The following is a 24,888-nucleotide window of genomic DNA, read 5'->3' as shown; positions in this document are numbered from 1 at the left end:
ATATATATATATATATATATATATTTTTTTTTTTTGCTTTCTTTTGTGTAATTAACTGTAGAAAAACTATCCACTGTCATTTAAACTGGGAATGTTGACAATAACTTTTAACTTCAACTCTTAAATTCCGTAAAATTGTTGTGCAGATGTCGATGCCCGATTTCCGTATGGCCAATTTCGGCATTTGACCCCAAAAGGGTAGGGCCAACATGGAAACAGCCCTGGGGCATAGGACAATTACCATAATTTTTTGGGGTTTTTCAAGCTGTAAATTCATAAATTCACTACACAAGAACCCGTGAAAAGTTTTGCTTGGGGGGGGGGGGGGCAGATGCAGATTAAAGTCAGTTGATGCCCGGACGCAAAAGTAAATACTGGACCCCTTAAATTAGAAAAAAGTGTAACATTTGGGTTTTACATGGCCCAGGGTGTGTGCCTGCTGCGCCCGCCCTTAAATCTGCTTCTGTTTCGGGCCGCCAAAAATCCCAGCCAACGGGATGTGAGGGCATAGCCCAGGCAACAAAATTTAAACAGCAGATATTTACTGACAAACGGTTGAGGCTGTCAAAGAGAAATGAGGAAAAGTGATTTCTGCTGTGAAAGTGAGAGCCGCTCTTAGGAATGTGCGACAGAAGCGGTCGCACTGGGCGCCGTGCTTTATTGGCCCCCCGCACACATGGTAAACTATTTGAGGCTGTCATGAATTCTGAAATTATTTCTTTCAACAATTCTGAAAAATTTTGCCCCCGCAAATTCTGAATTGGTGCAGGAATTATTTCTTTCAATTATTTTTGATTCATCAAGTCCAAAATTTTTATCAGTTTCAGGATTTTTTATTTTCTTTCATTAGTTTAAAATTACCTTCAGTGCTGAATTTCCGCTAGTTTTTGTGTTAATCTATTGAATTGTGTATTTAACATTTTATGTATGGATATTTCACAGCATTCTTGCATATTTTGAAATAACGGATGCCGATTAATCAGGGGCGTAGCCAGAATTTCTTTTGGGGGGAACCAAAGTGATAGAACAATAGATTTGGCCATCTTTTTCCGGTCATTTCGGGAGGGGACTAGACCCCCAAGCCCCCCCCCCCCCACTATGCCCTTGCGATTCCTACCCCAAATATATAAAATCGGGCAAATATTTTTCGTGTCCGAAACTGTTGAGACGCACCGGGCCCCTTAGGTAAAGGGTCATTCAAGTATTACGTCAGCATCGATAGGGGAGAGGGTTCCCGATTTGCTGACTTTAGATGACAAGGGGAGAGGGGGGTTTGGATGATGCTTATGTCATCAACCACCCTTTATGAAAATATGAAATATTTTTAATGGCATCTTACTCGGTCCGTAAAAAATGAAAAAAACCTTTGGATATATTGTGGGCGCCTGAACTAACATTCTCCCTAGTGATAAATTCCTTACAGAGCCTTCAGTGATCTCTAAATGTTTCACGAATCCTTCAAGTTGTAACGTTTTAATGTTACTTCCCGAATTCTATTTTTTATCCTCAAGTTTTTTGACAGCACAAGGAAATAAAACGACAACAGAATTCAAATCAAGACATATATTCAATTATTAAAGCTAAACACAGTTACAATATTAATTCAGAAATTTTCCAACGATATTAAAAAGTTTAGTTTAACGTTAAAATTAAAAATATAAACGTATCACAGAGACTTTTTCATATATTGCACTTATCTGGGGAAGGTCCGGAACTTCGGCATGTGGTTATAGGAGAGACACTAAGTCCAGTTTTGAAGTGGACGTCTGCTGAGACGAGATCTGTCAGAGGCCGATTCTCACTGGCCCCGAGATGGGTGAAGCCGGCTGGGAGCCGCGTTTCCCATTTCAAGGTGCACTGTCTCGAATTAGCACAACATCGGAACCAAGAGTCTGGCGAAGCAACAGATGTGAATCTGTAGAAGAGACGATCGTCGGATGTCAATCCAGCGGGTGCCGAAGAGCTAGAGCTGCAGGAGATCGGGAATTAGGCGGCGATGAGGCAGATGTTGAAAACAGCCGTTATCGACACGTCTATTTCACATAGTTGGCGATACCAACTAGACCAGGAACTCTGGGTAGAGACCTTTCCGACATCACCCAGTTAGCGTTAGAAGAACCAAGCCATTGCTCTTATGTAAAGCTACTATTAAAAGTTCGGACCTGCCGAGACACAAATATAAAATTAGAAACTCAAGATAGGATACGATTCCAAGCCTAAGGCTAGATGAGGTCACGTTACATTAGACCTGACTAGAAGATTAGCACCACTGTGCTATAACATTGGAACACCGAACTCGTTAAATGAGTGAGGTGAAGAGAAATGCAACGAGATGTAATGCGATCGTTCAATAACCACAAACTGTATATATACGCTAGTGGGGAACAAGTATTTTGGTCCACTTGGACCGCGGAAATACTCCGTCACATCATGAAAAATATTACGTCACAACAATAAGAACATCGGTATAATTTGCATATAATTTCAAAATATTAGTATAAACATTAAATTACCGTTTGGCAACATGTCAGGCGAACTGGCCAGGTTCACCCAACACGACCAACGACAATTGGGAAAGTTCACCAACGGAGGTCCGCCGCCATCCGCCGGCAAACGAAATACTTATGTTAACATAAAACTTAGAACATACGAAGGAAAACAACCTCCAATGAGACTAGGTGACATCTCTCCCGGGAGACACCAACAGATGAAGAACTCGAAGGTAAGTACTCTCTTGACATTAATTAAGGAAAACATGACCCGGAAGATGTCATGTTACATTCCCCCCGACCATAAAAAAAAAATTTTCAAGGGAAATTTTTGAACTCCCAAAAAAAAAATTCTATCTTTTTGCCACCCTGTACACATCTCCCTGTATATTCACATTACCGTTAAATGAAAAATTATCGCCAGAAAGATCAGTATTCTGACCCCGAAGAAAATTACGTACCTCAACAATACTTCGAAACTTTTTTCCGCATGGAGAGTAATAGTACACGTCCGATCTGGGTCCTTTTTTCCTTTTTACGAGAACTCTTTGCCAGCCTCTTTGAAGAGGAACCAATAATTTTTGTGAGGCAACGGGACCAAGAAAACTTGAAAGTCTTTTAGGAAGTGTATTTCCAGAATCGTTATTACTAGCAATTGGAGCACCCAAACTCATGTTTTGAGAGTTCTGCAAAACGGAACCATCTATGTGTGACATTTGGCCATCCTCCACAGAGGGCCGCTCATCCAAATTACCTTCAGTGGTATTCGCAAGATTTAAATTTGCTGAACTCAATGCCAATTGATAACTTTCCTGCCCATCCCCAATGAATTTTTTAATATTACAGGCATTAAACTTTCCAATGGTTCTATCCTTCGAATCTACCACGAGATGGACCACGGTAGTAATTTTTCTCTTAATTTGGAAAGGACCATCCCATTTTGGCTTTAAATTTCCCATGACGTTGCCCTGAACGGTAGTGAGTACGTGCCAATACAATGTCTGAAACATTAAAACTGTGGTGCAATCTCTTCCTGTCATAATAATATTTTTGTCGGCGTTGTTGCCTCTTAACTCACTCTTTCACTTGTATGAGTAATTTTTCTGGCAGACTAACTCGATCCCAAACTGGAAGGTCCATGACCCAATCAAAGGGTAAAACGAGTTCTCTGCCCAAGAACAACTTCGCCGGAGACTGTCCAGTTGTCTCGGAGGGTACTGACCTCACTGCCAGACCAAAAAAAGACAAGTTTCTATCCCAATTTTTGTGATTATTTTGTACATAACATGAGATCATTTGCTTAATGGTCTTATTGACCCGTTCCGTTAAGTTCGACTGAGGATGATAGGGTGTAATAAAGCGTTGGTGGACTTGAAGTTCTTTGCATGTCTCCCTCATTAAATTTGAGACAAAACACGGCCCATTGTCGGAGACCAAATTTTTTGGGGAACCATACCGTGTGCAGTATTCGTGTATAAACTTTTTTGCCACAGCACTGGCTGTGATGCGCCTTAGGGGATACATTTCTACCCATTTAGTAAAATAGTCGACTACGACTAACAAATGAATGATTCCTTTAGAGGAAATAGGGAATGGTCCCATGGTGTCCACTCCAACCACCTCTCCGGGACTATTAACAGAAGATGACATCATCTCCCCTCACTTCCGTTTGTTGTCAAATTTACAAGTCTGATATATTTTACAGGCGAGAACATACTTTTTTACATCTTTTCTTACGCCGGGCCAGTAAGCACGCTGAATACAACGGTGGTATGTTTTACCGACACCCATGTGTCCTGACGTTGGATGGTTGTGCATCTCAAAGAGAAACTTATCTCTACAAGACTGAGGAACTACCATCAACTTTTTACCCTTACGTAAATAAAATAATTTGTCGTTTTCAAAAATGTAATTTTTTTCAATTTTTTCATTTTGTATGATTTCTCCAGAACTTTTCTTTCAAAGTAACGAATTAAATCACTGCAGTCGCTGTTGAGTCACTAGCTCCGACAGATCCAACAAGGAAAAAAGATATAATCTATTATCAATTTTATCCTCAAAGTCGGCCTCGATGTTAGCTGAGACGGGCATCCTAGACAACGCGTCCAGGGCTTGCATCCCAGAACCTTGTCTATACTCAAACCGTAACGGGTACTCTTGTAACAGCTGTGCCCACCTGCTGAGCCTTCCCTTGAGCTGTTTGGCATCAAAGTACCAGGCTACAGCCTTGTGGTCGGTCACAACTGTTACTGGTTCTCCTGAGAACCAAGCCCTAAACTTGTTGCAGGCCCACACGATGGCTAACCCTTCCTGTTCGCTAATCGAATAATTTTTTTCAGCAGCGTTAAGAGTACGACTAGCATAAGCCAATGGTTTCTCCCCCTCAGGTTCTATTTGTTGAAGAACGGCACCTAGACCATAACCTGACGCATTGGTATAAATTTTCAAGGGGTATCGTTATTTCCTAGTTGTCAAAACCAGAGCATGAGTCAAGACATCTTTTAATTTCTCAAATGCCTGTTGATGAAGGCTAGACCACTTGAACTTTTGACCTTTTCTTGTTAACTGATACAAGGGGAGTGCTATGTCTCCAAAATGAGGTACAAATTGACGGTACCAACTGCACAACCCCAAAAAGCGCTGTAACTGCTTAACGTTTTTGGGTACATTAAACTACTGAACAACTTCAGTTTGACTTGGCTTTACGTGCCATCCTTCTCTCGTTAAGTTGAGACCCAAATATTCCAACTCTTTCTTGAATAGACTACATTTTTCCGGTTTCAGGGTTAAACCTGCATTTTGTAGACATGAAAAAACACTTTCCAAATTTTTCAAGTGTGACTGAAAATCAGGACTATAGACCACAATATCGTCTAAATAAAACTCGGCACATTTACCGACCAGGTGACCCAGGATCATGGTCATCATGCGTTGGAACGTGGCAGGGGCATTGTTAAGCCCAAAGGGCATTACTTTGAATCGGTACATACCTGAATCAGTGATAAAGGCAGTTTTATCTCGATCTTCTAGCCTCACTGGAACTTGCCAATACCCCGATGCCAGATCAAACGTAGAGACAAATGCTGAGTCACCTACTCGTTGCAAAATGTGATCAATGCAGGGCAACGGATATCTATCGGGCACTGTGATTTTGTTGACTTTTTTGTAATCTACTACAAATCTCCAATCCCCTGTCTTTTTTTTGATGACAAGGAGAGCTCCAATTTGTAGAAGCAGGTTCAATTATATCATCTTTCAACATTTGTTGAACCTGTTCCTCAATCAATATTTTTTTCCAACGTGGGAGAGAGAATTGTGGGCAAAAAACTGGTTTTCCATCGGTGATGATCTTTTGTTCGATCATTTGGGTTCTGCCTGGTACATTTCTGAACAAATCTTGATAACTGTTTAACAAATTCAACAATTGATCTCTCTGATCGGGATCAAACTCCGAACCCTGAACCAAGTTTCTAATTTTTTCATGATCAATTTTCCTCTTATAATGCAAGAGACACCCTTTTAATTCCCGAGTTTTGAAATCGACTACGATCTCAGCTTGATTCAAAATATCATTACCCAACAAAAATTTGAATGGAACTCTAGTGAGAACCACCAAATCTGCGTTGACAATACTATTACGTATTTCAACCCGAGCTTTAAGAACTCTGACAGGTCGGCAATACTCACCAGAGGCCAATCTAAAATTAACCCCTTTATAAGGTAGAATTTTGCGTTTATTTGAACTCAATTGTCGAGCAAGATCTAAACTGATCACCGAATGATCGGCGCCAGTATCGATGATCGCATTTACGAAAACATTGTTGACCTTTACAATGGGAAACAAAAAATCCAATTGAGGGGATTTTTGATGAACGGGCACACTACCCTCTTTTAGGTACCCGAAGAGAAGTTTCCCTGATTTTGATCATTTAAGGGACATCCCCTTTGGACATGTCCAACTTGATTACAACGAAAACATTTTATCGTTGACGGGAATTTACTAGATCTTGTGATCACGTTATTCGTAGGCCTACCATGCCCACATGATTGAACATTTGGAACAAAATTAACTCGTGATTGTGAAAACTGGTCTATCATTATAAACAGATGTTGTAAGGTCGTTGGTTTCCTCACTTCAAGAAAATTCTTGACCGAATACGGAAGTTGTGACACAATTAATTCGATCTTTTCTGCTACGGGGACTGAGACGAGACAAATCAAAAGACTGAAAAATATCTAATTTATGTAGGACGAAATCTTGATACGATCCCGAAGAATAATTTTCTGAAAATAATTCTCGAGCCAACTCAACACGAGAATGATACTTTGAGAACGTTTGCAATAATAAATTTTTGAATTTTTCCCAAGAGCAATCACGCCCCCAGGTTTCCCACTCATATTTTGCAATATTTTGCCACCACGATTGAGCTCTGCCTTCAAACGTGCTAACAATTAGTTTAACCCTATTGGGTATATTACACAATGCAAAATAAGACTCACATTTAAGCAAAAAACTTCGAACATCTTCGTTTTGCCCAGAAAATTTTAAGCTTCCCCAACCCTGTTGAATTGGAAAATTCAGCGCATTACTAGGGTTAAGCGGAACTACCGGGGGAAAGATCACCTGAGTCTCATTAGCAGGATTACCAGAATTAATCCCGTCAATATGATTAGAAAAAGACATATTCGAATCAACAATAGGATTCGTGAAAGACATATTCGAATCTACGAAATCTGGTTCAATTTGAACCTACACATATTGACTGTCCACATTTCTAGGCATACTATGATCCATACCAAAAAAAAATAAAATGTAACTTCAAATATACAAATGTCTCAATTCAACATATTTCCAACTACTGTCAAAACTTAAACTTGAATCGGTCGAGCCCCCACTTTTGTAACGTTTTAATGTTACTTCCCGAATTCTATTTTTTATCCTCAAGTTTTTTGACAGCACAAGGAAATAAAACGACAACAGAATTCAAATCAAGACATATATTCAATTATTAAAGCTAAACACAGTTACAATATTAATTCAGAAATTTTCCAACGATATTAAAAAGTTTAGTTTAACGTTAAAATTAAAAATATAAACGTATCACAGAGACTTTTTCATATATTGCACTTATCTGGGGAAGGTCCGGAACTTCGGCATGTGGTTATAGGAGAGACACTAAGTCCGGTTTTGAAGTGGACATCTGCTGAGACGAGACCTGTCAGAGGCCGATTCTCACTGGCCCCGAGATGGGTGAAGCCGGCTGGGAGCCGCGTTTCCCATTTCAAGGTGCACTGTCTCGAATTAGCACAACATCGGAACCAAGAGTCTGGCGAAGCAACAGATGTGAATCTGTAGAAGAGATGATCGTCGGATGTCAATCCAGCGGGTGCCGAAGAGCTAGAGCTGCAGGAGATCGGGAATCAGGCGGCGATGAGGCAGATGTTGAAAACTGCCGTTATCGACACGTCTATTTCACATAGTTGGCGATACCAACTAGACCAGGAACTCTGGGTAGAGACCTTTCAGACATCACCCGATTAGCGTTAGAAGAATTGAGTCATTGCTCTTATGTAAAGCTACTATTAAAAGTTCGGACCTGCCGAGACACAAATATAAAATTAGATACTCATGATAGGATACGATTCCAAGCCTAAGGCTAGATGAGGCCACGTTACATTAGACCTGACTAGAAGATTAGCACCACTGTGCTATAACATCGGAACACCGAACTCGTTAAATGAGTGAGGTGAAGAGAAATGCAACGAGATGTAATGCGATCGTTCAATAACCACAACCTGTATACACTCATCGCCATAAAAATTTGCACACCCAGAAGAAGTCGTCAAAATGAAACGAAATTTTACACATGTAAGTACTACGTTGATATAAGTAAGTGATTAGAAAATCCAAGAAAAAGGATCATTTATTGCAGAAAAAAGTACAGATGAACAGAAGTTTTAGTACTCTGTTGGACCCCCTCTAGCGAGAATGCACGATGCGATACGAGCAGACATTGAGGCATACAAGTTCCGTATGATGTCCTGAGACATCTCGTTCCACAGTTGCTGTAAATGCGCCTCTAGTTCAACCAACCTCGTAGGGTGTCCAACTTGCCATCCCAAATGATCCTAGATATGCTCGATTGGTGACAAATCTGGGGATAGAGCAGGCCAGGGAAGGGTGGTAATGTGGCGGAGGCAGTCTTGTGACATCCTTGCTGTATGTGGCCTAGCATTGTCTTGTTGAAAAATGGCTCCTGGGAGCCCTGCCATGAGTGGCAACACATGTTGCTGAAGGATGTTATGGGCGTACCGCTGGGCTGTCATTGTGCCATGGATCAATATTAGGGGTGACCATGTATCGTAAGCAATAGCACCCCATACCATGACACCAGCTGTGGGAGCGGTGTGTCGCTGTAAAGCGAAGGCAGGATTGAAGCGTTCACCACGGGGCCTCCACCAGGGTTGTTTGGTTTAAACCACGTTGGTTTAAACCATGGTTTAAACCTTGGTTTTAACCAACTGGTTTTTTTAAAAAAACCACTTTGGGTTTTTTCAAAAAATCAGATAAAAGTGGCCTAAATATCATTTTTTTTCCCTGAAAAATATCATATTTGTTCATTATTAGCCAAAATGTTTCATTTTTACCTCATTTTATATCCTTGGGGTACATTCTGACAGTATATCTTTAAATGACATAAGATTTTATGAGTGGTTTTTTTCAAAAAGTCTCATAAAAGTGGCCAGAATATATATATATTTTTCATATGAAGTATCTTAGTCATTTAAAGTTATATATAAACGCCAAAATTTCTCATTCTTACAACATTTTCTAACCTTTGGCTACATTCTGATGCTCTATCTTTAGCAACGGGGAAAAGGGGGCGCGTTTGGTTTAATAAAGCTGAATTGCAAGCACATTCACATTGTGACCATGGCATACTCCGATTCTGCTGTTGAACAAGAATTTTTGTGCTTTCAGCCTCATAGCCGGAACACGCGGTGGACAACATACACTCATTGCCATAAAAATTTGCGCACCAAGAAATAATTGTGGGATCGAAACGAAAGTTGGCCTGAAGGTACATGTCGGGCAGATATGCAAATGATTAGAAATGCAGCGTGATTGTGTAATGCCACTAGAGGGCATTGAACTTCATTCTCCTTGGAGTATAAAACAGGTAAGCAGAGCTTGCTGGAGTGTATTTAATCGTTTGCAAAGGAAATGCTGAGGTAGAGATGCCGTTGCACCGCCGTCGAAGACCATATGAGCAGTTGTCAGAGTTTGATAGGGGAAGAATCATCGGGATGATGGAAGCTGGGTGGTCAGCTCGGCGAGTAGCTCGTCAACTAGGCCGTTCTGATTTTACTGTGAGGTGTTGGGACCAGTGGACACAAGAGACGTCATTTACACGGCGACCAGGTTCAGGACGCCCTCGACAGACCAGTCGTCGAGAAGACCGTCACATCATCCGAAACACATGCGTAAAGCCAACTGCCTCATTGGCCGCTATCCAGACACAGGCAGCAGCTTCACTACGGGCCCCTTTGTCTTCCCGAACCATCACAAGGCGCCTGGCTGAAGGACATCTGGTATCGCGGTGCCCATTACGTGTGCTGCCAATGACACCCACCCACCAACGCCTCCGTTTGGAGTGGTGTCGAGCACGACGGGATTGGACTGCAACGGAATGGAACCAGGTCGTCTTCAGCGACGAATCGAGATTCAACTTGAGCAGTGACGACAATCGTGTTCGTGTGTGGAGGCCCCGTGGTGAACGCTTCAATCCTGCCTTTGCTTTACAGCGACACACCGCTCCCACAGCTGGTGTCATGGTATGGGGTGCCATTGCTTACGATACACGGTCACCCCTAATATTGATCCATGGCACAATGACAGCCCAGCGGTCATGTCACCCACCCAGGACGACTGGTCTTTTAATGTTGTCCATAACATCCTTCAGCCACATGTGTTGCCACTCATGGCAGGGCTCCCAGGAGCCATTTTTCAACAAGACAATGCTAGGCCACACACAGCAAGGATGTCACAAGACTGCCTCCGCCACATTACCACCCTTCCCTGGCCTGTTCTATCCCTAGATTTGTCACCAATCGAGCACATCTGGGATCATTTGGGACGGCAAGTTGGACACCCTACGAGGTTGGTCGAACTAGAGGCGCATTTACAGCAACTGTGGAACGAGATGTCTCAGGACATCATACGGAACTTGTATGCCTCAATGCCCGCTCGTATCGCATCGTGCATTTGCGCTAGAGGGGGTCCAACAGAGTACTAAAACTTCTGTTCATCTGTACTTTTTTCTGCAATAAATGATCCTTTTTCTTGGATTTTCTAATCACTTACTTATATCAACGTAGTACTTACATGTGTAAAATTTCGTTTCATTTCAACGACTTCTTCTGGGTGCGCAAATTTTTATGGCAATGAGTGTATTTAACATTTTTTGAGTAAGTTGTAGTTATTTGTTCAATTACTTCATTTTTTGTGATGTTTCCGTGAATTATGGACTCGTGCAATGCTATAATTAAGTTATAATTTTGCCATGACTGGCTATCGTTTCCATTCTGCGAGCAAATTTCCCACATGTTGGATGATGTCATTAATTTTACATTTTTAAGTATTTTTTCCCCTTTATCAAATAAAATTGAATTTTTTCAGGAATATTCATGTCAATTTTCAAGTCATTCTGACAATCGCTCTTTTTTTATAGTGTTTTGAAATCAGAACCTTAGTTATAATCACCCTGTATATCGTAAATCATTGTTAATTAATCTGCATTATTTATGCTTCATTAAATGCATTATATTCACTAAATTTTTATTACTTTTTGCAAAATAGCTTCATAATTAAGTATACTGAAAGTAACTGGAGAAAAACCTTTATATATTATATGATTAATAATAGCATTAAAAGAATTTTCAAACACACAGTAATCCATTGAGTTAAGCAAAAAATAATTAAATGGCAAAAGTTGGTTTTTGTTAAAATTTAATAAATATTTATTGATTAATTAGCATGGGAATAGTGTTAATTACATTAATAAACATTTTATTTTTGTTAATTATTGGAAGTTTGAATGATTTTTCAGAAATTTCATTGTTTTTAATGTTAATACTATTTAAAATAAAAAAACCGGTTTAAACCAAAAAAACCTGGTTTAAACCAAAAAAACCCGGTTTTTTGGTTTTTTTCAAAAAAACCGGGTTTTTTACCAACCCTGGCCTCCACACACGAACACGATTGTCATCACTGCTCAAGTTGAATCTCGATTCGTCGCTGAAGACGATCTGGTTCCATTCCGTTGCAGTCCAATCCCGTCGTGCTCGACACCACTCCAAACGGAGGCGTTGGTGGGTGGGTGTCATTGGCAGCACACGTAATGGGCGCCGCAATACCAGATGTCCTTCAGCCAGGCGCCTTGCGATGGTTTGGGAAGACACAGGGGCCCGTAGTGAAGCTGCTGCCTGTGTCTGGATAGCGGCCAATGAGGCAGTTGGCTCTACGCGTGCGTTTCGGATGATGTGACGGTCTTCTCGACGACTGGTCTGTCGAGGGCGTCCTGAACCTTGTCGCCGTGTAAATGACGTCTGTTCTGTCCACTGGTCCCAACACCTCATCGCAGTAAAATCAGAACGGCCTAGTTGACGAGCTACTCGCCGTGCTGACCACCCAGCTTCCATCATCAAGACGATTCTTCCCCTATCGAACTCTGACAACTGCTCATATGGTCTTCGACGGCAGCGTAACGGCATGTCTACCTCAGCATTTCCTTTGCAAACGATTAAATACACTCCAGCAAGCTCTGCTTACCTGTTTTATACTCCAAGGAGTACAAAGTTCAACGCCCTCTAGTGGCATTACGCAATGCGCAATCACGCTGCATTTCTAATCATTTGCATATCTGCCCGACATGTACCTTCAGGCCAACTTTCGTTTCAATCCCACAATTATTTCTTGGTGCACAAATTTTTATGGCAATGAGTGTATATATGCTAGTGGGGAACAAGTATTTTGGCCCACTTGGACCGCGGAAATACTCCGTCACATCATGAAAAATATTACGTCACAACAATAAGAACATCGGTATAATTTGCATATAATTTCAAAATATTAGTATAAACATTAAATTACCGTTTGGCAACATGTCAGGCGAACTGGCCAGGTTCACCCAACACGACCAACGACAATTGGGAAAGTTCACCAACGGAGGTCCGCCGCCATCCGCCGGCAAACGAAATATTTATGTTAACATAAAACTTAGAACATACGAAGGAAAACAACCTCCAATGAGACTAGGTGACATCTCTCCCGGGAGACACCAACAGATTAAGAACTCTAAGGTAAGTACTCTCTTGACATTAATTAAGGAAAACATGACCTGGAGGATGTCATGTTACAAAGTGCTCAGGAAATGTGTCCGGGCTGCTTAAGTGCTCTGGAACTGTGCAATGCATCACTCAAGTGATCCGTAATTATGCCACGGACATGGCCTCCCCCCCCCCCCCACATCCTGTAGCAGGGCCCCTAGGCTGGAATTTTTCATGGGCCCTGTTATGATAAATTTATAGCGTGAAAAACAAAAAAATGATGAAAATCATCCCGGGCCCCAGGGCTGGAGCCTTGTCAGCCCACCCCTTGTGGGGGCCATGGCCATGGATCACTTAAATAATCTGGCAATGTTCCACGGGTAACTTGAGTGATGTAGAACCGCACTGGGGGACGCTTAAGTGCTCTAAAATTGTACCCCATGTCACTCAAGGGATCTCTAAATGTGCCACAGATCTTTGAAGTGTTCTGGAACTGTGTCGCAAGTTACTTAAGTGATCTTTGAATGTGCAACGGGCTTACTTCAGTGATCTGAAAATGTGTCATGGGCCACTTTAAATGCTCTGGAATTGTGCCATGGGTTATTTAAGTGATCTGTAAATGTGCCGCTTAGTTCATTTTCACAAAATTGGATTGGGGGCAAGCCACATTAGATAACCTTGAGGCCCACATTTGGTCCAGGGTTTACCTTGTATGGCTTGAAGTGTGGGTCGCAATGAATTTCTTGAATTTTGAGTTCTTACCCTTCAAACAGCATTGAAATTAACAGAAATCGATTATAATAGCATATAAAGGTATTTTCTTTTGAAATTATAATATTTTTAATGTTTATTACATTAAAAAATATTTTTTTCGTCTGGGTGCGCACGAGCCCCCTTGGCCCTCCTCCTACGTACATTTCTGATCCCAACAATATGCGTTAGAAGGTGTTTTTAACACTTCGATAATATCTCCTCGACACCTGCGTTCATCTAATGTAAACATATTCAAAAAATGAAGTCTCTCTTCATAACTCAAGCCCTGTGTGCCAATAAGGACACGCGTAGCTCTTCTCAGCACCCCTTCAACCAAGTAGGTATGGTCTCCAAACCTTACAGCATACTCCAGTCCAGGACAAACTAGGCCTCGGAAAAGCAGAAAAATGACTTTAGGAAAACGCGAAGAGACCTTTTTGAAAATGAGACCAAGCATTCTATTTGCTTTTTTGACCACCACTGATACATGCTGAGGCAAAAAATTATCAAGCACCAACTTAAAGTCCCTTTCATATTGATCTCCAGCTGGAAGACTCTCCCAATCTATACCCGTATAACTGTAATCCCCCAAATATTACAACCCTGTAACGCTTACACATGTAGGAAATTTCATCATGAAGTTTGGTGCGATGTAGTTTGGATCCCTATTCGGTGGATTGTAACAAACCCCAACAATAAGTTTATGATGTCTTTTGTTTTCAAGCTCAACCCATATAGTTTCAATATCACTTCTCTGCATGTTACACTCTCTAGCCTTCAAACATGATTTCACGTATATCAACACTCCACCCCCTTTTCTATCATATCTATTTCTCAAAAAAGTATCATATCCTGAGATGTGTAAGAAAGATTAATCCCCATCTTTTGCCCACGATTCTGTAATGGCTATAAGATCCAGGCCCTCAACAACTATCATAGTTTCTAAAGAGCTCATTGCATGAAGATGATGAACGCTTCTTGAAAGTCATCTCTTCTGCATCGTGGGAGACAAACCGTAAGTCACTTCATTTATATTAGGCTAAACTTTGTAAAATTACCCATGGACACCTGGCAAAAAGAGTCCTAATCTAGTTATTTTATGTACAAATTATTGAATAGTTTTACCTTTTTATTCACACTTAGTTAAAATCTGTGATATTTTCATAATCCATAGACTGGAAAAATGTGCGATCTTGATCACTTCGCTATTTTGTTTATTGTTGTTGCCACTTTACGGTGTCAAAATTTCTATAAACAGTTTAATGTTGGTTTGTTATGCAAATTTGTTATACTGTTTTTTCATTGGTCATGTTTTAAATATATTTTTCTGAGATAGTCTGTCCCTGGAGTTGGGCCGTACTGCACTTCCTTTTTCAGGTATAAATACCCAGAGGCCTGATGATCAGGTCGCTTCCTCTCATTGTCCATCCATAGTGACTAACTTGGTTTGCTGATCAGCTCTTAGAGAGCTGCTTGTCCGATTAAAATGATGACATCATAGTTCTGCTAATCTACTGGTGCAAAGCACATATCGCCAGCTGGTTCCGATACATCAAGTCCCCCTGCTCGGTCTCCATTATGCTTCGAGATAACTGTTGAATCATTTGCTAACAAGTGTCTGCTCTTGCTGACTGGCTTCTGATGCACCATGCCTGCTTGCCGCATCGGGTGTCCAAGTCGTCATCTCTTCATGCTTCTGGTGCACCATGCCCACCTGTCGCATTGGGTCTCCACATCATTGTGGAATATTCTGTTTGCATACCCATATTACTTTTAGTGTTTCTCAACATTAATTTAAATGGATGACAATAATGAGAGACAAGTTTTTCTTCCACTTAAATCATTTATTAACAATACATTAAAATGTTTTTAGAATTAACAGAGTAACAAAAAACATTTTTCTTTAAAACATTAACATTAGAAAATATCACAGTATGTTATTGAAACGTTCTCACCTGGGGGCGGTCTGGCGGTACCCTTCAGTACTTCTTTGTCAGAGTTCTCACAACTTCTACAATGGAAAAACAGTACAAGAATCTGAATCACCTCCCGATGGCACAAGTTCAGCAAGAATCTGCACTAGCTAGTCCAGGAAGGACACAGATACGTCCCAAAGTCGGTCAGCAATATTCCATCCTCAATGAGAGGCGTCTCCTCGTACTTTCGCATGCAGATGATGGACGATTGGAATGATGACCCACAGGTGGAGAGGCGGTACTACCCGACAGCATCACAGCAAGAAACTGGATCATCAACTCATGACAACGGAAGAAGAGCAACCCTTTGCATGGAGCGAAGCCAGATGATATGCCTCAGCAAGGAACTAAGTTGCAATCGAATGCAGGAATTAAATCAGTGGGGATACTCACCACGCTGCTGGTATATATGGGGAAACTCTTCGTTCATGTGATAGTGTATGACGAATCAACACTGAGGATTGATTGTACTGAAAAATTAACATAAACCTTTTAACAAAGAATATCACATTTGCATATTTATATGGAATAAAATACTACTATGTAACCTTGACATATGCAAATTAGCAACACACAAATTGTAAACATTTGAGGCCTGGCCAGGGCCAGCATATTGACCGCAAAGTGGTCCGTGGCCCACCGACGGCGTGAAGGTAAAACATTGTATTTCCATGTATAATTATGTTTGCAAAAACATTTAAAATTTAATTTTATATTGCACATCTCTTTTATCACAATTTCTCTGAGTTTGATTATGGTTTCCCACAGAGTTCCAGCTGGCAATCCGTGGGACTTCCCATCATAATATCAGCAACTGGCGGGCTCCTCATGTTACATTACCCCCCTCTCCAGAGAAAAAAAAATTTTCCCAGAATTTTTTTTTTTTGAATCCTATCTAGAAAAATAACCCAAAAATCTCTTTTTTTTTAATCATTAGTGTTGAGGAGAATCGCGGGCAAAAATTCTGCGCTAGTCCAATCTTGTAACATGAAATCTAACCTATCAGGTTCAACTTGAATATAAAAATCCTTATTGCCCGTACATCTGAGTGTACTTTCAAGTTACTTAGAATTCATTCACATCTCTTTTATCCAAATTTCACTAAGTTCGATGACGATCCCCTGCGGAGTTTCTGCCTTCTGCCTACGATTCGTGGGACTTCCCACCATAATATCGGCAACTGGCAGGTCCCTTATGTTACAGTTGTCTTGTCATGCTTCTAATGTGCCATGCCCGCCTGCCACATCAGGCATCCAAGGCGTGATCTCTTTGTGCTTCTAAACATACGTTGTCAGACCTGCCAACTCTCCCGATTTAGGCGGGAGACTCCGGATTTTTCATCCTTCCTCCCGCTCTCCAGATTTGTTAAAATTTCTCCGGATTTTGGCAGAAAATTAGATTTTACGCAAGCTTTCACGTTGTCGTGGCGTCAATAATTACCGTCGTCGTTAGGGAAAACACCCATAAAGGACAGTCATAGTCATTTCCATCGAGCAGCCGTAAAAAAGTCTCTGTGACCGCATTTAAGCAACTGGCAAAGACGTGACTTTGTTTTTGTAGCATTTATTGGCAATCATTAATCAGGGGCATGACCTTGGTTGCCAAAATTCCTGTATAATCATTATTTTATTCCATTAACAGCCGCAGGGTAAACACGTTTTTTCGTCTGCAGCTTTGTAATTTGAATTTTTTTAAATTGTTTCTTCCGATTAAACATCTTCAGAAAGCAAATATAAAACTTTAAGCTATATACAGCTAAATATAAAGCTTTTAAGAATTCATATACCCAAGATTATCAATCACTGATAGCATCCATAAAAGGAAACACATACTTTATGAACAGTATGTATATGTGATTTCTCTATTCTGCATGGAAAGACTGACATGGAATTATATTCTTCTCTGGAGCAATGTAGAACCTGCCTTGGGGGGGGGGGGGAGAATGTAACTTTTTCTTAATTTATTAAAAAAAAAAAAAAATTTCGAAACTTTTTTCATGAACTTTTTTTTTGATTGAGTCTATGAGTGTCGGGGGGGGGGGGGCGCTGGAGAATCTCCAGATTTCTGGATTTCAAAAGTTGGCACGTTTGCGTTGTGCTTTTGATGCGTTACGTCTGCTTGCCACATCAGGTCTCAAGGTCAATGACGTCATGCCCTACCTACAATTTGAGACAGATTTTCAACAGGAAGAGGTAGACTATTGCCACGGGTATGAAAAGATATTTTTTATGTTTCTGTTATATCGCTAATCGTTGTTCGAATAACCTTGTTTAAAAGATTAATAAATTTACTTATGTTAAAACTTGGAAATCTCTCTCGAGTTATTTGACTCTCTCTACATGTACCTCATGCACTAAAATCACCAGATTGGAACCTGGGTTGCATGCAGGGACGTTCCAACTTGACTATACAGACAGACATGACCGCTGACCTCCCAGAGAGACCATCTTGGGATGGTTTGCGCTCTTTCCGAAAGGGATGGACGGTCTCAGAGAGCACTTGATTGTGCAGTTCCATTAAATATGGGTCAGTACCTCAAAGCTATCTGAGTATGCTCAACTCAGTTCATCATCTCGCCCTTCGAATTAGCTGAAGAGCTTTTAGAACAGCCCCCATGGAAAGCCTTTACATTGAATGCAATGAGTCATCACTTACATCAAGATGTGCCCACAACTTTCCTTGAAATATTACATCAAAATGAAGTCTTTGCCGGATCATCCACTTCATCACGTCATTTTTAATCCTTCGTTTTATAGAAGATAACATTTTCTCAGGTAAGGTTGATAACAAAACACTAGTTCCTTGTTTTTGGAGTACTAACATTGATGTTTTGAGAGGAAGGTTAGCGGAAGTTTTCAAAGAGACCGGTTGGAATCAGTAGGAGTGGGAAGTCAATGGGAAGAATTTAGTACGAAGCTGTCCTTTGTTTTGCAGGACGTCATACCCTTTGTTCGAAAAAAGCGTGTTTGTACATCGGACCCTGTATGGTTCACGGATAGCGTGCGGAACCTTTATCTTGAAAAGAAAAGAGCATTCAGAGAGTATAAAAGTGGAAGAGGTGACCTATCATTGTTTACTGATAAAAGAAGAGTGTTGAAGAAAGCGACAAGGGATAGTAAAAAGGAAGTTGAATCTAGGTTGGCAGATAACATTAGCTCTGACCCAAAATTACTTTTTCGATACGTCAATAATGGATGTAAGGGATCAGTTGGCCCTCTCTCGATAGGAGGGTCTAGGGTAGAGAGGAATGTAGGCATGTATAATGCTTTCAATGACTTTTTCGTATCGGTTTTTAATAGAGAATGCGATATTCAATGTATGGCTGTTGCATGGAGTAATAAAGTCCTCAACGATATTCAAGTGGAAGGTGTGGAGGTCTTAAATCTTCTGAGAAATGTATGTGCAAGCAAAGCACCAGGACCAGATGATATCTATCCCAGGGTCCTCAAGGAATGTGCTAATGAATTGTTGAGGCCAGTGGCACAGATATACAGGAGTAGTGTTGCTGAGGGTATCTATCGTCCCAAGGGATTGGAAACTTGCTAATGTTGTTCCTATATTTAAGAAGGGTAGTAGAGAAGCTGTGTTCAATTATCGTCCAGTGAGTTTGACGAGTTCCCTCTTGAAAATTTTGGAGATTATCATCAAAAGGCAGTTTGTGAAGTGGATAGACGAGAATAATATATTGGTGGATAATCAGCATGGGTTCAGGAAGGGGAAATCATGTGTAACTAACCTCCTTAGCTTCTATGATCACGTGACTAATGCTTTGGGTGAGAGCAAAAATGTAGATGTTTACCTTGATTTCCAGAAGGCATTCGATCGGGTCCAACATGGTAAACTCTTGAAGCGTTTACACGAGATTGGAATTGGGGGCAACTTGCTGAATTGGATAGAATCGTGGTTAAGAGATAGGTCGCAACGAGTTATGGTAAACGGGGAATTCTCTGGTTGGACAGACGTCACAAGTGGAGTTCCTGAACGAAGTGTCCTTGGCCCCATACTTTTTCACTTTTTGTCGATAAACTCAATCAGCGTATCGATGGGATTGCTAGCAAATTCGCAGATGACGTGAAGCTAATGGGAGTAATCAGGAATCAAAGCGATAGGGAGTTGCTCCAGAGCAACTTAAACAGGATTGCAGTATGGGCAAATGAATGGAGCATGATGTTTAGCATTGACAAGTGCATGGTCACTCACTTTGGTTCGAACAACCCACGGTTATCTTACGAGTTGAATGGTGTCACTATCCCGGATGCAACTAGGGTCATCGATTTGGGAATTCTCATTGAGGAGCGGCTTATCAGAAAACCGAACTTGTTCATACAAACTTTTAGGGCAGGTAGAAAACACAAAAACAAAACAGAATTACGCACCAATGTATGAACAACTTGATCAGCTGGAGTATAAACAAAGATGCAGAAATGATAAGCCATTAATTGGTGGAAAAACTCTTTATTTAGGGATACTTTTACACGAGGACAGTATGTGTGCACATTAAGTTTTAGAAAAGTGCTCAAAGTTCTTAACATCCACAGTTATGCCCGCTTGAGGGTGCTAACACCGACCTCATTACAAGAATCCCCTTCGCAGCTGCAAACGTCCGTGGACCGCCAGGTATTTTTGAAAGGGTTCGACAATCAATTCGTCGCTGTTGTGAAGTGTGCGTAACTGTGGATGGTAAGCACTTTGAGAACTTGTTGCAAAACTTAACGTGTACACGTACTGTCCTCGTGTTCTGAACATTGTTCAGCGGTGGTCAAAAAAGCAAAGAGAATGCTTGGTTTGATTTTCAAAAATGTCTCTGCGTTCTCCTAAAGTCATTCTTCCGCTTTCTCGAGGCTCAGTTCGTCCTGGACTGGAGTATGCTGTAAGGTTTTGGAGACCATACCAACTGAGGGACATAGACTTGGTTGAAGGGGTGCAGAGAAGAGCTACGCATGTCCTTATTGACACACTGGGATTGAGTTATGAAGAAAGACTTTATTTTTTAAATGTTTACATTGGATGAGCACAGGTGTCGGTGCAACCTATGTAATGCACTCCCAGATTCTACTTTTAACTTTCTAAGTTTTTCGACAGCAAAAGGAAATGACTCCACGTCATATTTCAAATCAAGGCATTTATTCAATCACTCACAAAAAAAAAAAAAAAAAAAAAAAAACCATCATTACAAAATTTAGTTAAGACCTTGTTAACGTTATTAAAATTTAGTAAAATATTAAATGACAAATATATATATCACAGAAACTTTTTCACGTATCATTATATATTGCCCTTATCTGAAACCGGACCGGAATTTCTGCACATGACTAGAACTTTCCACGCGACTTCCAACAGCTTACAGGTGGATATCTTCTGAGAAATAGACCTGACGGAGGCGACTCACAATAGTCCCAAAGTGGATGAAACACGCTGGAGGTCGTGTTACCACATATCAAGGCACACTGTCTGGAACTAGCACAATGTCAGAACCAAGTAATGAATCTGGCCTGGCAAGTCATGCAAGTCAGTAGGCGAGACGTTGATCATCGGACGTCAGCTCAGAGAATGCCAAAGGACTCGGTTTGCAGCAGGTTTGGAGTCAGGTCGTGACAAGGCAGATGTCGAGGTTAGCTAGAATCGACCCATCGATTAGACGTGGTTGACGATATCAACTTGTTCAGCACTGGGGACACTAGGTGTTGAGACCTTTCATCATCATCGGGCGAGTATTAGGAAAGCTGTCACAGCTCTCATTTGAAGTTACTATTAGTTCACAAAAGAACTCCGGACCTGCCGAGACACAAATGCAAATTTAGAAAAACATTGCGGGATATATTTCCAAGCCTGGGGCTAGATGAAGTTTCGTTACATTTAAGTTGATACGTGAAACACTAAAGCATTACTGTACTACAACATCGGAGAACTAAGCTCGTGAAACAAGTGAAATGAAAAAGCGAATGTTCAACAAACACAAGCCGTATTTATACTGATCATGAAATAAATATTCTTGGTCCACTTGGATCACGGAAACACTTCGTCACAACAAGAAAACTATTGCGTCACACAAAGTACATTTTGATACAATTTACATAAAGGTTCAGAAATATTATTGTAAACAATAAATCACCGTTTGGCAACATGCCAGGTGAACTGGCCAGGTTCATTCGACACGACCAACAATAATTGGGAATAATTTACCAACGGATGTCCGCATCCATCCGCCAGCAAACGAAATATTCAAGCATGCAATGAAAAACTTATAGTTAACGCACAAAAAGGCCACAAAACCCCAATGAGACCAAGTGACACTACTCCCGGGAGGCACAACAGTATTAAGGAGAATTATCAGTTAAAAATATCAACGAGAGATTTATTTTGATGGGACATTAGCAGCCCGACCTGCAGTCTCATCCTCGTCTAGCGACTGTAAGACCCCACCCTCCAGCCGAAAGACTAAGCGGATGAACTAGCCCGTACCGGACTGCTATCGAGACCGTCGGTGGTTTCCGGTAGCTAAGCGGTCCCTGGGGTCTAAAGGTAAGAATTCTCTCTTGATATTAAGATTAGTAAGAAAAACATGACCCGGAGGCCGTCATGTTACATCAGGGAGAGATATATGACCAAAGCGTTCAAAATTTTGGATGGACCATGAACTTTTAGTACAACGCCAATCGACTGCTTTTACAAGGGGACACCAGTATCGATTGATAAGGGACAATGCAAGGTTATGGTGTCGCAGGGAATTTTTCTCTAATAGGGTTGTTATAAATGGAATAGCTTACCCCCAGAGGTTGTAAATTGTAACACAATTGACACGTTTAAAAAGAAATACAATAAACATGTTGGGGTAAATGGAGAAGCTATCCATACTTAGAATAAGACAACCGTAATATTATTTATGGGCATTGTATCATGTGTATATATTGTTTATAATTTTTGTGATTGTGTTTTTAATTACGTTGCTGTATTTTGAAACATACGACATCCATATTTGTTATGGGCATCTTTTTCTCAGCCACCTCTTTGGGCATTTTGCCTGTTGTCATGTATTTGTATTTGTATAGAATTTTTTTTCTGCTCACCCTTTATGTGTTCCATCATACGACCTCTGTATTAGGGTAGAAGAGTTACAAATATACATGAGTCATGTGGTAGTAGTTGCTTGACAGCTGGCACCATGGGAACAGACTCATTTAAATTATCATTATGCCTGAGAGCCACCACAGCAGATGTTATTTATAGACATATTCTTTAGGCACAGGAAGCAAGTACAACAGGTACTTCCCCCATCTACACTGATGGCTCAAAGAGCTTGAGCCATGTCAGTTGTGTCTACATCTGCTGTGAGGAGACATCTTTTAAATTACTTGTATACTCTAAAGAGCTGTATGCTATTTTACAGGCTCTTGGTCACATAAGACATATCCATCACAGATGCTGTATAATTTATAGTGACACCCTCAGCTGTTGGTGTGGTGTTGCTACAGGTGGTGTTCTTATACATTTCATGTGCATCCATATATCCATTCATCATATTAAGCGAAGTTCGTTTCCTCACTCATCATGGTACCACAGTAAAATTTTACTAGGATATCAGGTCATATTGGCATATTGGGCAAAGAAAAAGCTGACACGGAAGCTCAAACAATCCTAACACAGGGCCATCATTTCAACTTTTTCCAGAAGGGAGGGTAAAGAACATGTACTCAATGTATGTATATATATATATTTGTGTATATATATATATATATACCATTTCTAATGTATTTTCAAAAGCCAGGGGGCAACGGACCCCCTGATTTCCCCCCCCCTCAAAATGAAGGGCCTGAATCCTAACATCCTAACATTGACAACCTTTTAGTCCCTGTGCTAGTGCCATCTTAACGCAGGGGCCCACCTGGGCCTCAAGAGAAGATTAGCCTCGGAAAAACGAGAGGTAGTTGAATTTTTCGAGAATTGGCCAAGTAGGGATGGCCCTGGTCCCTGCCAGTGACTACTTAGTTTTATGAGAAGTAATGCATTGCCACTAGCAGGGTCATTGGAGCAATCAATCAAACAAAAAAATTATCGCTCATTGGCATTTGAGCTGCAGAACCAACCATAAAGAAGAAGCCCTATGTCCCTGATTGTGCATAGGACATAGCTGCCTTACCAACTCATATCTTCTGATGAGAGAGAGTCAATCAGAGTGCTTACTTGTCAAAGACCATTGACCATTGCTTATGTTTTTGGTTGTTCACATCATTGTCATTGTCAATCATTTGCTTTGTGTCATTTTAAACAATCATTGCGATGTATCTCACATTTTTAAATTGATCAATGTCATTGATTTATATCACAAATTATAATTTCCACATCAATTATTTTCCTGTTTTAGACCATCAACTTCAATTCTATATTTTCTGGGCTAAAATATAGGCCTGTAGGGTTTACTGACTATCATACTGATTATGAGAATCCTCTCAGTTTTGAGTATTTTCTGCTAGCTTATTATGTAACTTGAAGTTTTTCTCTGCGCAGTGCTATCGATGAGATTGTGCTGAGCTACATGGTAAGCGTTCTCGAGTCCTTGGGAGATGCAGAATCACCAAAAGACGATTTTGATGTTGACGAGTTCGCTGAAATGATGAGTGCATATATTCCATCTTTTACTGACATCAATAGGTGTGTTTTTTTCCCTCTATAAAATGTTTTCTAGCTGTGCATCTGTAAAGTATTTCCATATGTAAAATTTCATTGATAAATTGTGTCTTTAATGAATTTTCATACTGCCAGAAATTACTGTTAAGAAAATAACCAATGGGTCTGTAAGAAAATGACCATGAGCCTATTAAGAAAATGAGATAGATTTGAGTTTGCATGATGTAATAAGAAAGAGAGAAATCCCTGGAGAAAATGACTTGTAGGGTGAATATTTTTGAAATATGTGTTTTGAATGATCCATCAATTGAGATACTTCGATTATGTGACTCTTTCACTGCATGCTACATATCTAATAACCACAGCTAGGAATTTTATGCCCTAAAAACTTCTAAAAAATGCTCTATAAAAGATACATTTATGTCCTTAAAAAACTAAATATGCGGTATAAAACAAAAAATATGCCCTGAAAATGTTTTAATTTCTATGTCAGATAACATTAGTTTTAGCAAACTATTATGATGAGAAGTGTTGATGCCATCTGAACTATTTTGAATCATTATTAATTATATAAACAAAAATTCTTTGTTTTAACTTACCATTACGAGTATCAGAGAAGAATAGCTTTTAATTCCTTTCTTTTTTTTACAATTAATGTACCAAACACACATAAATTTTAACGTAACAACAGAAAAAAAAAAAAGATTTTTTCTCAT

At 40.4% G+C, this 24,888-nt stretch overlaps 1 protein-coding gene across 3 annotated transcripts in view; it reads left to right on the top strand.

The window, feature by feature from the left end:
• LOC149074659 (CUE domain-containing protein 2) overlaps positions 1–24,888 on the top strand; it is a 130,771-nt gene that overhangs the window by 25,197 nt on the left and 80,686 nt on the right. For all 3 annotated transcript variants that reach the window (XM_089247097.1, XM_089247096.1, XM_089247094.1), the window contains exon 3: positions 24,053–24,196. In XM_089247097.1, coding sequence (XP_089103223.1) covers positions 24,053–24,196 — 144 coding nt within the window. The remainder of the gene's footprint in view (positions 1–24,052; positions 24,197–24,888) is intronic.

The sequence above is a fragment of the Pholcus phalangioides genome, unplaced genomic scaffold (assembly GCF_987345545.1).
Source record: "Pholcus phalangioides strain wild (caught in Gottingen) unplaced genomic scaffold, Ppha-v1.0 ptg000017l_1, whole genome shotgun sequence".
Lineage (NCBI taxonomy): Eukaryota > Metazoa > Arthropoda > Arachnida > Araneae > Pholcidae > Pholcus > Pholcus phalangioides.
Note: the sequence above shows the minus strand (reverse complement) of the source record. Positions and strands in the feature narration are given on the sequence as shown.